This window comes from Epinephelus lanceolatus, chromosome 15 (assembly GCF_041903045.1).
Source record: "Epinephelus lanceolatus isolate andai-2023 chromosome 15, ASM4190304v1, whole genome shotgun sequence".
Lineage (NCBI taxonomy): Eukaryota > Metazoa > Chordata > Actinopteri > Perciformes > Serranidae > Epinephelus > Epinephelus lanceolatus.
Genome location: NC_135748.1, coordinates 17104362 through 17120209, shown reverse-complemented (window position 1 = coordinate 17120209; position 15848 = coordinate 17104362). Strand labels below are relative to the sequence as shown.

At 38.6% G+C, this 15848-nt stretch overlaps 4 protein-coding genes across 7 annotated transcripts in view; all 4 read right to left on the bottom strand.

Annotated features, from left to right (window-relative positions):
- Positions 1–4944, bottom strand: part of col12a1a (collagen, type XII, alpha 1a) — a 60243-nt gene extending 55299 nt beyond the window's left edge. For 3 of the 4 annotated variants that reach the window (XM_033641905.2, XM_033641906.2, XM_033641907.2), the window contains exons 1-2: positions 4595–4944; positions 3123–3228 (exon numbers count right to left, since the gene is read on the bottom strand). In XM_033641905.2, the coding sequence (XP_033497796.2) occupies positions 3123–3192 (70 nt within the window). In that variant the 5' untranslated portion in view covers positions 3193–3228; positions 4595–4944. The remainder of the gene's footprint in view (positions 1–3122; positions 3229–4594) is intronic. The other variant, XM_033641908.2, reaches the window with a different exon arrangement.
- Positions 4945–5541: 597 nt separating this feature from the next.
- Positions 5542–8347, bottom strand: LOC117266844 (cytochrome c oxidase subunit 7A2, mitochondrial-like). Its single transcript, XM_033642224.2, has 4 exons — positions 8218–8347; positions 6945–7034; positions 6029–6113; positions 5542–5792 (listed from the first exon to the last, which is right to left on the bottom strand). The coding sequence occupies exons 1-4, from the start codon at positions 8233–8235 to the stop codon at positions 5734–5736; spliced, it is 252 nt and encodes an 83-aa protein (XP_033498115.1). The 5' UTR covers positions 8236–8347; the 3' UTR covers positions 5542–5733.
- A 146-nt stretch (positions 8348–8493) lies between these two features.
- On the bottom strand, positions 8494–13599 carry LOC117267064 (cell cycle control protein 50A). The gene is made up of 7 exons (XM_033642679.2): positions 13123–13599; positions 12198–12317; positions 11413–11520; positions 11235–11322; positions 10991–11137; positions 10700–10909; positions 8494–9672 (listed from the first exon to the last, which is right to left on the bottom strand). The coding sequence occupies exons 1-7, from the start codon at positions 13369–13371 to the stop codon at positions 9479–9481; spliced, it is 1116 nt and encodes a 371-aa protein (XP_033498570.1). The 5' UTR covers positions 13372–13599; the 3' UTR covers positions 8494–9478.
- A 1020-nt stretch (positions 13600–14619) lies between these two features.
- Positions 14620–15848, bottom strand: part of LOC117267063 (filamin-A-interacting protein 1-like) — a 30402-nt gene continuing 29173 nt past the window's right edge. The window contains exon 6 of the mRNA XM_033642678.2: positions 14620–15281. Within this exon, the coding sequence (XP_033498569.2) occupies positions 15075–15281 (207 nt within the window). The 3' untranslated portion in view covers positions 14620–15074. The remainder of the gene's footprint in view (positions 15282–15848) is intronic.

Below are 15848 nucleotides of genomic sequence, written 5' to 3'. Positions count from 1 at the left end.
TTGACAGAATTAAACACCATATGTTATATATACATTGTATATAAACATATTTCAAAGACGAAATGTGGCTTGTTGTTTATTTGGTTAGAACTCTTTACACGAGTGAGTGGCACACATCCATTGCAAACCTTTTAAAAAGAATACACAATTCGTCACCGGAGACCCTTGTGTACTTTTTCATTGGCAGCAAAATGCATGAGAAGGCATGAGGGAACAAAATTACTCTAGACACTCAAAAGACTGTTCAGATGTACCATAGTAGAGTGTGTACATCAAAATAAATATAGGAAAACATACAGTGTGACAAGGCCACCGGCCTTTACATCGAGCTGACTTGATCACAGCGTCATGCATCATGTACATGAGAAAGTTGTTTGGCTCAACAACTTTGATTGACTGGACGGTAGTTTCCATGTACAGTTGGGACCACACAGACAGAGATGACAAACATATTTTAAAATGATATTCTATTTTTACAGCTTCTAGGCTACCAGCTGAGGAAAAGAGCTAACATTAATTAGCATAAGTGTGCTAACATTTAGTATAGGTCATTCACATGCATAAAAGTTAGAGTTGAATCTAAAAGTGCGAAATTCAGGTTAATTTTAGTTTTAAATTTGTCTTTATACAACAGTAAACTAAACTCTTGTTTCATGCAACTCAAAAAGAAATATTATAATATCGCAAATCACTGGTAATGACAGAAAGTCTTTATAGTGACACAATGGCTGAAAGTAGAGAAGACACGGTGAATTAATTTTGTCAGAAAAGTCGAGATGTTAATGAGGTTAGCATGACGTAATCGCACTGACTTGTTGTGCTAGTCCAGGCCCTCATTTATCCACAGTGATATCATTGGTACTGTAGCAAACCATGATGGGGGTGATGCAAGGTGAGTTAGCATGCGTTAGACTGTAAGGCATCAGCAAAGAACTTCGCCATGTGGGTTCATGCTAGCTGTAAAGTAGGGTAAGAATGCCATGGGAGGCAAGAATATCATTGTAAAATATACTTTGAGGAGGAAGCCATAGCTTGGGACAAACTGAATGCACAGGCAGATGACAAACAGGAGCCCGCCAAATGATTAAAAACTGGGATTGGAGAATCACCAACCTGGCTTATCAACTCAAGGAGCCCCGATGGGCCGCGTTCCACCTGATTTCTCCGCGAGTACTCATCTCCAACACCAAATGGTAAGGGGGATGGACATGTGTGTGGGTGTGTGTGTGTGTAGGAGTGGGGGTTGGGTAGCAAGTAGCGATGGATGGTGGATTGAAAAACTGAGGTAAAATTGTTTTCGAGGGAGTTCACTTGCATGAGCGAATCTGTCACTCCCACGTTCGTTTGTGGCACAATGGTATAAGCATGTCGTTTCAGTTTGTTACAATTTCTTCAACCATATGTCCTCCTGGTTTTAAAATATACTTGAGGAACAAAGGTGGTTTTGTCAAACTAACAGTCTCTGGTGAGTTACTTGGACCTTGTGGTTGCTCTTGTTATATGGATGTCTGTCCCATCAGTTCCTAATAAAGGACACCTCTGGCTCCTAAGGGCCAGATTCTGGCTACTGTTCTGTTAGGAACCTCAGTCTCCAGCCAGCCAGTCAGCCAGCCAGCCAGCTATCCTGGCCTGAGCTACTGCCAGGGGGAGAGACCAAGAAGAGGAGGAAAGAACACCGACTCTCCCAAAGAGGCAGGACAGATGCCAAAGTAATTCCACAACATGTGCTGACATTAAACATTACTGCATATTAACTTTCCATATGTATTGCAAGTCAGCGTTTTTGCGAATGCCCACAAAGAAGCCCTAGAAAGGCTCTTTGTCTTTGTGCTGTCTGAGGATTAATTTGCTATTCTCGTATTTCATCTTTCCATTCCGTTGGTGGAGATATGTGAGAGTAGACGTTAGACTCCTCTCACGCCGCCAGAGAGCTTTCAAAGGGAAAAAGATCAGAGGGTTTCCATACCATATTTCCATATTTGCCATTATGTTGGATTGAAATGTTTGCATATGAAATTACTACGAGTCACTTTCTGTCAAGACTACTGACAGATTGTTAACAGTCTATGACATATTGGCTCAAGTGACATAAACAGCAAAACGTATTTAATAGCTATTAAAACTAATATAAAGGCACAAAATCAGACATGGAAAGTAACAAAGTTATTTAAGTACGGCACTTAAGTACACTTTTGAAGCACTTGCTTTTTCCTTGGATAGATCAATTTATTAGACTTTTACCAACTTAATCGCATTACGCTATTTTTATGCTTCTTGCAGTTAAAACGTTTTGAACTATTTTATATTGTTGTGCTCTTCTTCCTCTATTGCACTATTATGATGTTGCACACGTAATTTAAAACACATTTACTTACTGCTACAACCACTGCACAGAGCTTTACATAGGTTTACAAGATCCTACCACAACCTCAACACAATTATAATCACTTAAAAATATGTGATGTAGCATTTTAATGCCTAATTACCAGGGACTTGGCAATCTCCCAAATTTTGCTTTGGAAAAAGTGCAGAGGCTTGCTGTCAAAAAAGCCAAACAGCAACAGCCCTGCTGAAACATTTATGGGGAAATATTTAGCCATGAAGTGACATTTGTTCTGCTCTGTGCCCTGCTGTTTAATGCATTCAATTAGAAATTGGAAATTAAATAAACTTTCCTGTGTGCTTAGTTTTGATATTTGCCAAATGTTAATGAGAAAATTGCTACTGAGGTAATTGGCTTAAACAAGCTAAATTACAGGCTAAATGCAAGTAAATGAGATCTGGATTTGGATCTTATACCGAAGCCTGTAATGAGTCCTGACATGTCAATCTGACAAAATACACTACAAATGAGAGATAAAAGCATGGCAGTCATCACGGAATCAGAAAGTCCAAAAGTTACACAGTCAAATAGCATACACAAACAAGAATAACTTTATTCAGTTTATCAATACAAAGAGTTCAGTGTCCATGTGATGACACTCTGACATTAAATCATAATACTAATCGCTGTAATATAGAAAACCAATAGAGATATACAGGTTAAAGAGGAAAAGGAGGAGATAAAGAGACAGAGAGGGATAGTTTATGTGAGTGGACTGAGGCCAAGTGCTTTCATTTACCTTGAGCATCTATGGAGGCAAGCAGGGCTGCAAAAAAGGCAGCCGTGGCCAGCGACAGCCGAATCTTCATGTTTGGCCCTTAAAGGTCAGCAGAGCATCAATCAGTCTGAGGAGAGAGACAGAAGATATGTTTAAGATGCAGGTCTATGACATATTGTGGCGTTACTAGGCACCACATGCACATGGGGGATACATTTAAGTCTGATTTACTGCTGCATCAAGATAGCCAGATTTCGCTAGAGCTGAAGAACGCCCAGTTTGCCTTTAACTAAAAATATATGTCTTTATGCAACTTGTGCAGTGGACCATACTGCTCGACTGGAATCAATATCTCCTATTATATAACCATTATTTTCCATTATGACAGTCTGCAAGATCCATCTAGACTCACTTACACAACAAGTGCCACACCTTGCTGCCTGCCAGTTGATTCCCACACCCTGAGGTGGGTACTTACTGTAGGTATTTGGTAGTTAGGGACTGAAAAAACATTTTAACACACGCTCATTTGTTTGGTTTTAACAAGCCTAATCTGAAAATGCATTGCCCTCAAGGTGTCCTGATCATTTTAGCGGGTTGCTATGCAACTCACTACACATGGTATAGTCTTACCTGTGGTTCTCATTTACTTTAGACCTACAGGGATGGGATCTGGGTGATCTTAGACGGTCATAAAAAACTTTAATTTTTCATGTATTTGAAGGTATAAAATATTACTGGGCACCTTGATTACTGCCCTCTTGTACAGATCACATTATATTTGTATCTCAAATCTTATAATTGCCTTCCTAACTACTCTTCTTCACTTAGACTAGGTCTATTTCTTTATGACTGAGTTAGAGTCAATCACAAATATCAAAGAGGGACTTTCACATGGACTCATCTCAACCCATAAGTGCACTTAAGAATAATAAAATGGAATAGTCATGCAATGGGTTACTCTATCTATGATAGAATCTGTAGACCACCATATCCACACAGTAACGCCGTCTCTATAATCTTTACTACAGGCTGTGCGCCCCGCCTGGTGCACAAGCGCGAAAACTGCAGCCGCAGGAGCTGAAATTAGTGCCCTGGCCCCTCGGACACAATTGGGGCTCATCTAATGAAAATCACCGAATTACACGGGAAGCACAATAACTGCCTCTGCCCTGCTGCTACTAAAACAGTGTGGTTATGGCGTTTCTTATATTTTTTTCATTTCCAATTTTTATTCAATACTGCAACTGTGCACCTATTCTTAATTTTTTTTTTTACAAAAAAACTATTGATAAAGTAATTTAAAGTTATCAAGCCTGTCTTAATTGTCTTCATCTTTTAAAAAAAACAAAAAAAAAACGCATGTAACTTGAAGTGATCAACTTATTGAAAAAGTACAAAACTCCTCTTAAATTTAGTAAAATGTAAATTTATTTATAATTCTAAAAACGCAAAAGTCGCATTTAAAGAATAAATAAAATTAGTTTACTCACCTATTCAACCCCCCAAATACAGGACCGACCAAATTGCAGAGCAGCCTGCTTGAAGCCTCCCCCTCTGGAAAGTAAAGTCAGAATTTCAGGAGCTGCAGCTGGACCCCTCTCTCCTCTCTCTGGCTACTGGAAGCTCCGCCAGCAGATGTCCAAGAAGGAAAAGCCTCTTTCCAAGTGGGAAGAATCTTTCCACCATCGGCTACTTAATAGGGGGGCAGTTCCCAACTCTCAGTTTACCATCATATGGGCATCTTACGAAACCTCCGCCTGTCACTTGATAGATGTCCCCCGCTAAGACCGATCCACTGTTTGGAAATTACATTTTTTCCTGCATTCTTTTGGTCTGGTGATTTTATGAGTTTCCAGTGCCAGTGTGACTTAACAGCAGGGTAACAGTTGGCCAGACAACAGTGAGGGCGGGAGTGTTTTATATGCGCAACAGGCAACCTTATCCGATTTATTTACTCAGATGTCAACTCAAATAAAAGTTGATTTTTTTCACTTTGTAAATAGAAACTTCTTGGCTCTTGGTGTCATAACATGGATATCTCTCATAATGCGTTCAGGATGCTTAAAGAAACAAAATCAAGCGTGATAATGTGAGCCCATATATTTCTGAAGTTTATTTATAACGTGGGAATCGATGGAAAGTGGACTATTTTGGGGAGAAGTATTTCAGACGCAGCTCACCCTGCTGCCACAATGAGGCGTCTAACTGATTGGGTTATGGCGCCCTCTAGTGGTCAAACTAAAGACCTGCACTACATACAAGTTGGGATTGGTGAGGAAAATCGAATACTGTGACTAAAAATACACAAATTACAAATGGACTGTTTAATTGAAATGGGTCTTGATCTATTTACTAAAACATTTAACATCAATATAAAGGTTGTAGCAAAATCTACCAAACATCTTCAGACACAATCAAGTCTCATAAAATGACACAATTTCACAAGATATACATTTTTATTATTATTTGCAGCTCATCATTTGTACAATCAATAAATATTTCAAAAATAAAACATACTATTGATAGGACAAATAATTTCCCAGATTACAAATCTGAGCAACACGGAGTTGATAAGTTACATACAGCATCTGCATGATTGTGCCGTCAAATAAATACACCCCATCCCGTGTCACTGTGGCTTCTTGGGCATTGCAGCAGTTAGAAGCTCGTAAACGACATATCCACTCCCTGCGGAGAGATCAGACAAGTATTACAGATGTGACCAAGATACAACACAAGCTAATTACCCTGACATCAAACGATCCCTCGTGACGCATCATGCAATTACAGTAATTTGACTTTCAAAGTCAGTCGCAGTAATAACATTGGGGTTAGTTCAGGTGAAGTGTGTTTTTATATAAAAGACAGAGCGAGGCAGGTGGAGTAAGCCTGAGTCATCAAATCTCAGACAAATGCTGACATACCAAACACAGTGAGAGTCATTGTGGCTCTGTAGAGCACAGCGTCCTTCGACCCACCCTTCAGATGGATAGGCATACCGTTATCCTCCTGTTTAAAGAGCAAAGATAAAAGGCATTTAGTTAACTTGAAAAGACAGCTTTACCTCAAGGATATGTGAAGACTTCATGTGCTTCTGTTTCTATGTTATTCAAAGTTTCGTTGAGCTCATCTCTGGTTAACCATAGCAATTAAGTGGTGGCGTACAGTACACTATGCCATAAAGCAGTGCTTGCTTTGGGATTTAGAAGCAGGGATAGCCCATTTGTCAACTATGGCTACAGTAATTTCTAGCACTATGCAAGGATCAGCAAAGCCTGCCACACTGGAATGTTGATTTTGCAATGGATTTTTAATTAGCTTGCAAGCATAATTAGTATAACTCCAGCCCCAGCTACAGGCGAAGGTCATTTTAACATTGTAGGGGAAATACCCATACTTATCTGTCAGGCTACATAGAGGATAAAAATAGATTCTGTCTCCAGAACCTGGGAATAAAGTGGAAACTTTAACATTATCAGTATAAATCTTTTTCTTTGTCTTCAAAAACTGATAAATGAAGAGTTCATATTACAAGTCAAACAGGCACATAGTTACTTAAAATTATAACAAAAGGTTTCACCTCATATTGCTGAAAACTGCTTAACAATCAGTCATACTGTTTAGGATACATTAAGACATATACAAATTTCACTTCACATCTGTGACATAACCTTTACTCAGATGTGTCACTCTAAGTGTCAGAGAAAAAAGTTCTTCACAAGACTAGACTAATAAGGCTAACAAAGGTCAAATAGCTTCTGAAACACTGTTACAAAAAAAGATGGGATGTTTATGGGATGATGTGTTTATAGATGTCATCCTTGTGAGGATAAACCTTACTTGGAACATTTTTTGCTTTTCCTTGACAGAGTTAGCGATCTGTCTGCGTGTACTGCTGGTGATGGTTCGCCTGGAAAGCTGCCGAAGTCCCTGGTGGTACAAACCCTTAAGTGAGGATTTTTTGGTTTAAACAGTTAAAGTTAAGCATGACAAACAGTGGATAATGATGTAAGCACGAACACCTAAACAGTATACAAAAGTGAAAAGACACAAAATACAGAGTATCGTTATGTGACAGAAAGTTGGCAAAGTTTACTGCAAGCTAACTTCAACAATCGATGAGGGAAAGTGCCATTTCTGTAGCACTGAAGCACTTTGAAGCAAGTGTGCTAAAAAATAATTACTAGTTTCAAAGCATTTATTAATGAAATTGTGACATCTACTGGCCAACCACCTGTATTGCATTTGGGTGGAAGGGTTTCAATCAACAGTGAGTCAAAACAAAGGTCAAACTCACTGCTGTCACTGTTATTTAGTTTAAAAAATGGCGGCACTGCACATACAACCACTGCATATACGTTATGCAATGCAATGTTATGCATATACAATACAAATTATTTGATGATAGTTTTTGGTTTGGTTTGGTTTTAAATTGTTTGGATGGTAATCTCAATGCAAACTGTTCACCTACCTACCTCAATTCAACCCTACCATTTAAAACACATCTTACCTTAACCCTCAAACTTTAACCTACCTTGATTTCTGGCGTCTGTCTGTCTGTCTCCTTAACATTTATTATGTAGCTTTACGTTTACCACGCATGAGAAGGATTCTGGGAGTTTTTACGCCGTGACAGATAACGTCGCCTTCTTCATGGTGGTCAAGTGAGCCTCGTTGAGTTGAAGCGAGGTGAAGGTCGATACCCTGTCGCGTTTAACGCTAGCTTCGCCCTTAACGTCACTAACTTCACTTCAACCTGACTTGCTTTAATGCTACACTTGTTGCTCAACCTGGCAGACAGCTGGCGTCCTGTCAAAAGGGCAACTGATTTACAGTCATAAACACACAATAACAACATATAAATTATACTATGTATTCCTTGAATTAATTAACTTCACTTTAGTTAATAACTTGCTCTCAACTGCTAGCTCGGTAGCTAACGTTAGCGGCAAGTATTAAAAGTTAAGCTAGGGACCGTTAAGTTACTCGTTATTGTGAGCTATGTTTAATAGTAGTGGCCAAATAATTACACCATAACACCCCCCCATTAACACGTTAATGACAAAACTGGAACATTTTATGGTTAATACAATCGACTGAAAGTCACTCTTACCATAAGTTGTCTGTACATGGTGGCAAACTTCTGTTATGTCTAGCTATAAGGTAAAGGCACTGCACAAGGACGGACACTGACAGTCTGACTACCCACAATCCCTTGGCGGTAGTGCCACATCCGGTCACGTACGCAAATATTTAGGTTTTTAATAAGTAAATAAAAAATAAATGAATAAAGATACTAGTTCTACTACGAATAATAATAACATTAACAATAATAATAATAATATTCAATTGAAAGAAATATCTGCAATAAGACCACAAATTACACCAGTACATTCAGCAAGTTGTTTAATTGGACCCTACAAACCTTATAAAAACCCACGAATTTCAAATTTAAACACTTTACTCAAATTAACTGAATAAATCAAGAACGCATTATTGTAACAGAGGATGGAGTGAAAAAAAGGGAGGAAACTAACACATGTGACACTGTTAAAGTGCATCTCATCTGGTCAATATAAAGAACACAGGATAATCTAACACTCAGACAAAATTGTAAAATAATTTTTGTGCTCTAATCAGCCCAAGACGCTACCCAGTCTATTTGAGTAATGTATATAGTGGTACTGGATAATGTCTCTATTATTAGTAAGCATTAGATTAAAATTTCAAGAAGATGCCTTGACTATCTCAGTCTCTTTATACAACCAGTCACAGCGTAAGGTAGACAACCACACTTTTGTCACTATTTGTCATAAGTATTCTACGACTCTCCAAGGATAAAATACTTCATGTTAAAATTCAGTGCTTACCATAATTAAAAGCACACGAGTTATGATTTTCCCATCCCATATTCAAGGTAATTTCAAAAACCACAGAGGTATGTCAATGAAATATAATGGTACATTCATCAGCAGGACATATTACAGTACATAATAGGGACAAAAACTTGCATTAAAAACACACACATACATCCTTCAACAATTAAGCCATTCGCAAAGCACTGCTAAAATAAAACAGGTACTTTGATAATGTATAGATAAATAATTTTTTTCTAAGACAGGAAATGACATTCTCAGCAGCCGACTTGAAGCTATATGCACAGAGACACAGACTCTCGCATCCTTCTTTTGCTTTAGTTGCCCTACACAAAAACACAGCTTTTGATGAGACACTCAGGACAATGCTGTCTTTACACAGACACACAACACTTACAGAGAACAGTGTATTCTCGCTGAAGTCAACAGGCAGTCCAGAACGGACCCCTCAGGGTCACTCATGCATGCATAGACAGCAAAACGTGATACAGCAACAGTTTAGTTCGGAATATCTGCACTGTTGTTGCGGGTGTCGTATTTATGGTGGATGATGAGCAGAACAACGCCCAGGAAGAAGCAGATGGAGCCCACAGTGATGTAGGCAATGCCAAGGAAGGGGTTCTTCCCTCCCATCCAGGAGATGGTGCTCAGGATCATGCGCTTGCGACCATTAAAGGTGTGCACAGGGTAATCTGATGGTCATATGGTTAAAGAACAATGACTGGAGCTTCTTGCTTCACAGTTATTACATCACATCTTGCAAAGAATCACTCATTAGGACAAAAAATGGGTAAACCCTGAATCATATTCTATCACCATATAAATCCACTGAGAGTCAATGAGCAATAAATTTAAGCACCCATTTACTGGTAAGGTATTCTCTTTGCTTTAAATGGTCAATAATGCCACGTGACTAAATGTGGCCCACATATTCAGTTTAGCTCTGTAGTGTTACACTGGTTTTAGTATAACTATGTTTACTTGTTGGTTTTAGGAACTTGCAGGATTTATCTGCACGACTTGCACGCTTTTAGCTTCTAGGTAGACGACTGGCAATTGATTTTAAATGCAGAGGTATGTGAAAGTTGATTATTTCATTGTCACCTGTAAATGTAAAATTTAAAGATATTCAGTTAAACATCGTGGTCCGACTTATGTCACATTTCTGCTGTGCTGATTCTATGTACTCTGTTGCTTTACTTGCCGGCCTTTCTTTTTAGGTGGCAAACCATTATAAAAACAAAAAAAAACAAACCATTATAGGCAGTGTTTGCTCAGCTCCACTTCATTTTATGTATGTGACTGAGGGGTTTTCTACCCGGAGGCTATATTAAAAAAATATTGGGATTCAGTCTATAAAATGACCTATTTTGGGTTTTTATACTCAGCATTGTTAAGTCCTAAGTATAGACATTAAAATGCATAACTGGAATTAGCACAATACTCACTTTTGGTTGCCAAGCTAATACTGTATTTGATACTGTTAAAGTGTTTTGTCGTTTAACTAAGTTTCGATTTATCACTCTGTAGACAGAATTTGTGAATTCACTACAACTCTGTGTTATTTAAGGTGATCTAATATTAGTGTGTTTCTACATAATAATGTGAGCATTTGAAGCCCTACGTAAGAAAATAAAAATCACCTACTCAGCCCTGCAGACTAAGGCTAACTCTAGACTGATTGTGCAGTGGAGGTTTTGGCTTTGATTCAAAGGATACTGTAAGTGATGTTCAAGATGTATTTGCCTCTGGGTAGAGTGGGGGTCGTGCTAGACTTCTTCTGGATGATGCGATAGAGCTTGCGAAAGGTGGGCAACGCAGCCGTGCGCATCCACACAATGAAGTCTTCATTGATAAAGCCGTTGTTCTCAGCATCTGATGGGTCCAACTCGAACACTGGCTTCCTCCAGTTTACCGGCTTAGATGTGCCTGACAAAGAAAAAGACCTTACTTATGTGTTCATAAGCCTCAAAAGATCCTGCCCACAGTTCTAATTCAGTCTTAAATTACCTTGGAAAGCTACAGTAAGGTTGTTGTTGTTTCCACCAGGGTTCCTGAATTTCACATGCTTGTCTGTCCACCACGCAATTCCCTTCTTTACCAGAGTAATTGCATTTCTGGTGTCATTGGAATCGATGTGATACAACTCCAGAGTGTCTGAAATAAGTTCACAAGTTCAACAAAGTCACAGTCAGCAGTAATACATACACAGCTGAGGAAAAAAAATTGAAGTTGTTCACCATGTCTCACTTACCATTGAAAAGGCTGTTAGCTATGGCACCACATGGAGCGATGGGCTGCCCTTCACTTGTACGGTACGGTTCACATTCCTTGCTTGGGTTCTGCAAAAAGAAGACACTGTGAAACTGATACAAAAGGCATTTACTGAAATTTCTGCATGTTATAATGGCAGACCTTTTCCAAGATTATACCTTTAAAGATGTCTTGTCACCATTCAGTTGGCTGTCATCTCTGGACTTAACATAGCGTCTGTGGTTCTGATAGAAGTTGGATAATCCGTAGTACATGAAGACATTGCTCTGCAGGGGAGGAGAGATCATATTATAGACAGACTGTGTCAGTAAATGCTGACAAGTACTTCACTAAGGTGGCACTTGAGTGATTCTTTGTATCATCAGCTCTATCTGTAGACGTGTTTACGATAGACAGAACTTAATTTTTTAACTACTTTAAATGAAAGGTTCACGGGTGTAAATCACAGGTTTCTAAATGTTCTCAACTAAGCTAAAGCAGAGTCTGCACATGGGACTATGCTCCCATAAACATGTATTTAATTTCATTACCAGCTAGTGAGAATATGTTCACAGGGGCACAGACTAGGGACTAGTGTGCAGCCTCTAAAAATGGCTATTATGCTACATTATAACCCATATCTAAGCTGCACTTAGTGACACTGCTTTGTCTTGTGCGGAAACTGGTGATATAAAAATGCAAACGGCTGACAGCTTTCTATAAGCAATCAATAAAATCCCACTGGAGCTTGCTGAATATATTTAGACTAGAATAATCGATGACAATGACGGCTCCAAACAAACCTTGAGTGTGCCTTTCTTTGGACTCAAAATGGGTCTTAATGGACATTTAATGTCAGGAGGGCAGTTTCTATCTTTTAATGCACTTTAAAGCAACGCTATCAGTCCTGAAGCTGCAGGCATGCATAATTCATTGGGTCTGCATGCTGCACGCTGGCGCTCACCTCAAATGGCTGCTCCAGTGTGAAGGACACAGAGCAGAAGCACGGTGTTGTGCTGTTCCAGGTGAAGTTGTTGGCACAGTTGTAGCATGGACTGTCAACGTCTACACCTGTGTAGTCAATCTAAGAAGTGGGAGATAAGTAGTCATAAACAAAAAAGGCAGAATTGAACATAGTAAGCACTTCTAACTACATGGATGCATACTGTTTCATACTGTTCCATATCCACATACACAGCAATTTGATTCAGTAGAAGCAGATAAACCTATGTCAGTCTAACACAACTGCCTTGCAATACATTTCACTGTTATGAAGGATATATAATTATCAGTTTATGTTATATTTAAAAGAGTTTTAAGAGGTGTTGCTTCTGCTTCTAGGAGCTTATAGAGGACTGTCGTGTATATACATATACATGGGGTGTTACACTACAAGGGGTTTCTAAACTGTTGTCCAGCCTCATTAACATAACTTGGGTACCACACAAAAAAGTGTTTCTAACATTTTGATATGAATATGTGGGCAAAACACTAGAAACACTTATTATTATAATGCCATTTAACTCAGCAGCATAACCAGCTGCAGCTTCCAAATAACTATTAAGTTCCCTTTAACACCTTTTTAAAACAACATCATTATAACCTTCCATTACAGTGCTGCTGTATCACACTGCATTAGTTTTAGCTAGTTAGTTGTTAGCTTTATAAACTGACAGCCGAGTATATACGGTAACTTAACTATGACAGATGCTAACAGTACTGAGAAACAGGAAGCATCTAGGGTGTCACTTGTTATGTGTGTTCTTGCTTGCCCAAACACAAGAGGTTTAACGTTACAGTCAATAACATGGCTTCCTGCCGTGGCTGAAGTGGAAAGTGGAGATAAAGTTAGCTGGTAAAAACACAGGCAGACATTTCGGTTACTGTACCTCGAACTCTTTGATGTTGTTTGAAGTGACGTACAGGCCGATGCCGATGGGGATGAAGATGAGACCGATAACGAAGAAAGCAGGCAGCACGGTGCCAGCCGTGAGGATAGGCTGCCAGGCTGGTAGTCTCTGCTGTTTGAACGCGGTGTTGTCCGGCTTTTTACTTTTCACAACCCCTGCGCCTCCGTGGTTCGAGGCACCCGAGTGGTGTCCGTCCTCTTCCTTAGCGTTGTAGCTTGACGCCATCATGGCTGCAATCCGCTTCGGGCAAAAATAATCTACTTCAGTTGACAGTCGGCGGCTCCGAGTTAATCCCACACGGTGAAAACGAGAGAACACGTTAAAGAAAAGAGCTAAACTGTCAAATGAGGGGAGTTTACCCTCATTCTAATCCAAATATCTACTCATTGTAGTATCGATTCTAGCCGTCTTGTTAATCTTGACCAAGGGAAAAAAGCCGGAAGCAGTAGAGCCAATAGGATGTTGAAACGTAGCAGTTACGTCACTACAGAGAAGGAAGACGCCCATTTACTCACATTGTATGTTGTGTAACATCTGATGATAAATGTAAAGTGTTGGTGACACTTTTAATTCCTGACATGGACTCAGTACGCAATACAAGCTGCAACAAAGAAGTTTTTATTATTTTATTTTTATTTTATCTTTTAAAATAATAAAAAACATTTTTAATTGTATTTTTTTTAAATTGAATTGCCACTGAATACTTGTTTGAATCTATAGCATTCAGTTTAAAACCTGACTTAAAATGATAAGTAGGCTATTTTTTATTTTAGTGTTCAAAATTCAGACAGAAGTTCCAAGTTTCTATTATTCAAAAACTTTATAAAAATTTAAAAAAAAAAAAAAAAAGGAATTAAAAAATTTTGGCTACCAAGGATAAGCAATAAGAGACTGAGAAAAAAATCTAGAGATATCAAAGAGGTGAACATATATCACATAAATACAGAAAGATGGATATGTTTCAAAGAAAAAATATATATCTAATAACATCAACTCTATAAAGTTAGTGGCATTTAAATACAACTTCTTGCGTTTTGTTTTAATAATTTAATTATCATTCTCTTTCAAGCACTTCCGTCAGCACCTGTTGTTTTTATTGTACTCTACAAATACTTGACTTAAATTTAAGATTATTGTTGCCTTTCTTTGCTTCCACGTACAAGGAAAATAGTTTCACTTTATCACAATTTACATGGAAATTTGCTACAGATTATGAATATAAATTAGTACACTGATCTTTTGTTTCAATACATTTGACTAACAAAGTGAAAAAAATAGAGCAATTCCTTGGTTGATGACTGCATTGTCCAATGTAGCAAGAGTGCTGACTATTTAATAATGTAATAGTGTGATCTACTTTACTTACAGAGATGAAACAGTCGCATGCCATATATCTGGCCTGTATGCAAATTCTCCCTCTGTCTTTGCTGCATATTTTTGTTAATTATTTTCCTACATAAAATGAGCATGTCAAACTACCCTTTGAAATCACATTTATTTAAAATACATTTCAGTACAAATCCTTTACAGAAAAAATAAACATCATTTACATGAAAACAAGAAGTTTGACTTACAATGTGTCCTTATAAAATATTATCAACAAATTCCTTATATGTGAGACAACCACTCAAAGCAAGACACAGTTAGTAGCAGCAAGTGTGATATAATATTTAACCCAAATGTCCATCACAATACACGCTGTAGATACAGAGACAATGTTTCCATCTAAATGTCAGAAATAGATATGAGACAGGCAAGTACAAAAGACTTTACAAAAATTAGAAATGGCTTATTTAATTACAAAACAATGCCTCTGTGCCATGTAATCTCTGGTTGTATTGAGACTTCAGAGCCTTTTCTGTGGGTTTTGTTTTAATCCCACTGAAGCACCATATTTAATTATGTTTGAGTATTTTGTGGGTGCTATTATGTCAGGCTTTTCCCCCATTGTGTAAAGTATTGCTATTCACAGTGGATTTTTTAACTTCTATCCTCATAGACTGACTCTCAGCTCGTGACTCCAGCTTCACTCCACCCGCAATCCCCAGGGATCCCAGCACAGCCTTTCCCGTCTTCAGGCTCTTGGACATTGGGATGCGGGTCAGCCCTGTGCGAGGCGGCTGGGCATCTTGCCCAGTCTGTTGACAATAGGGAGAGAGAGTACAGTTTCTCAGGCAGGAGAATAAAGACAGTGGAGCACTTGAGAGGAACATAAAGAGTAAATAATGGAAAAGGGGCCAAACCCATTACAGGAAAAAAAGGAATTCTGAATTTCTAAACAGTGTAACTGATCATATGTGCTATAGGAACTGTGTGAATGAAAAATGTAAACATTTATCCATTCTTTCACCTCAATCCCAGTGTGTGAGGGCAAGGTTTCAGTGTGTTGTTACTGGTGCAAGGCTGTTTTGTGTCAGCCAGAGGGCACTGAGCCCTGCATGTCTGTTTGTGAATGTAAACACTGTGTTACAACTATAAATTACAGCATGACTGTAGCAGAGTGGCAAAATGCCACATCATTAGCTTTGCTGCTCTGAGGCCTGCATAGGACCATTTCTGTCACGCTATCCATCTGATCCACAAAGAGCATATTATAAGGTCCACTGAAACACTAACAGTGCTGCTTCATCTCCCATTTCTAGCGGAGTGGGATGAAACTGATAGTGGACATATTTACCTTGTAAAATATCACTTGTATAATACTG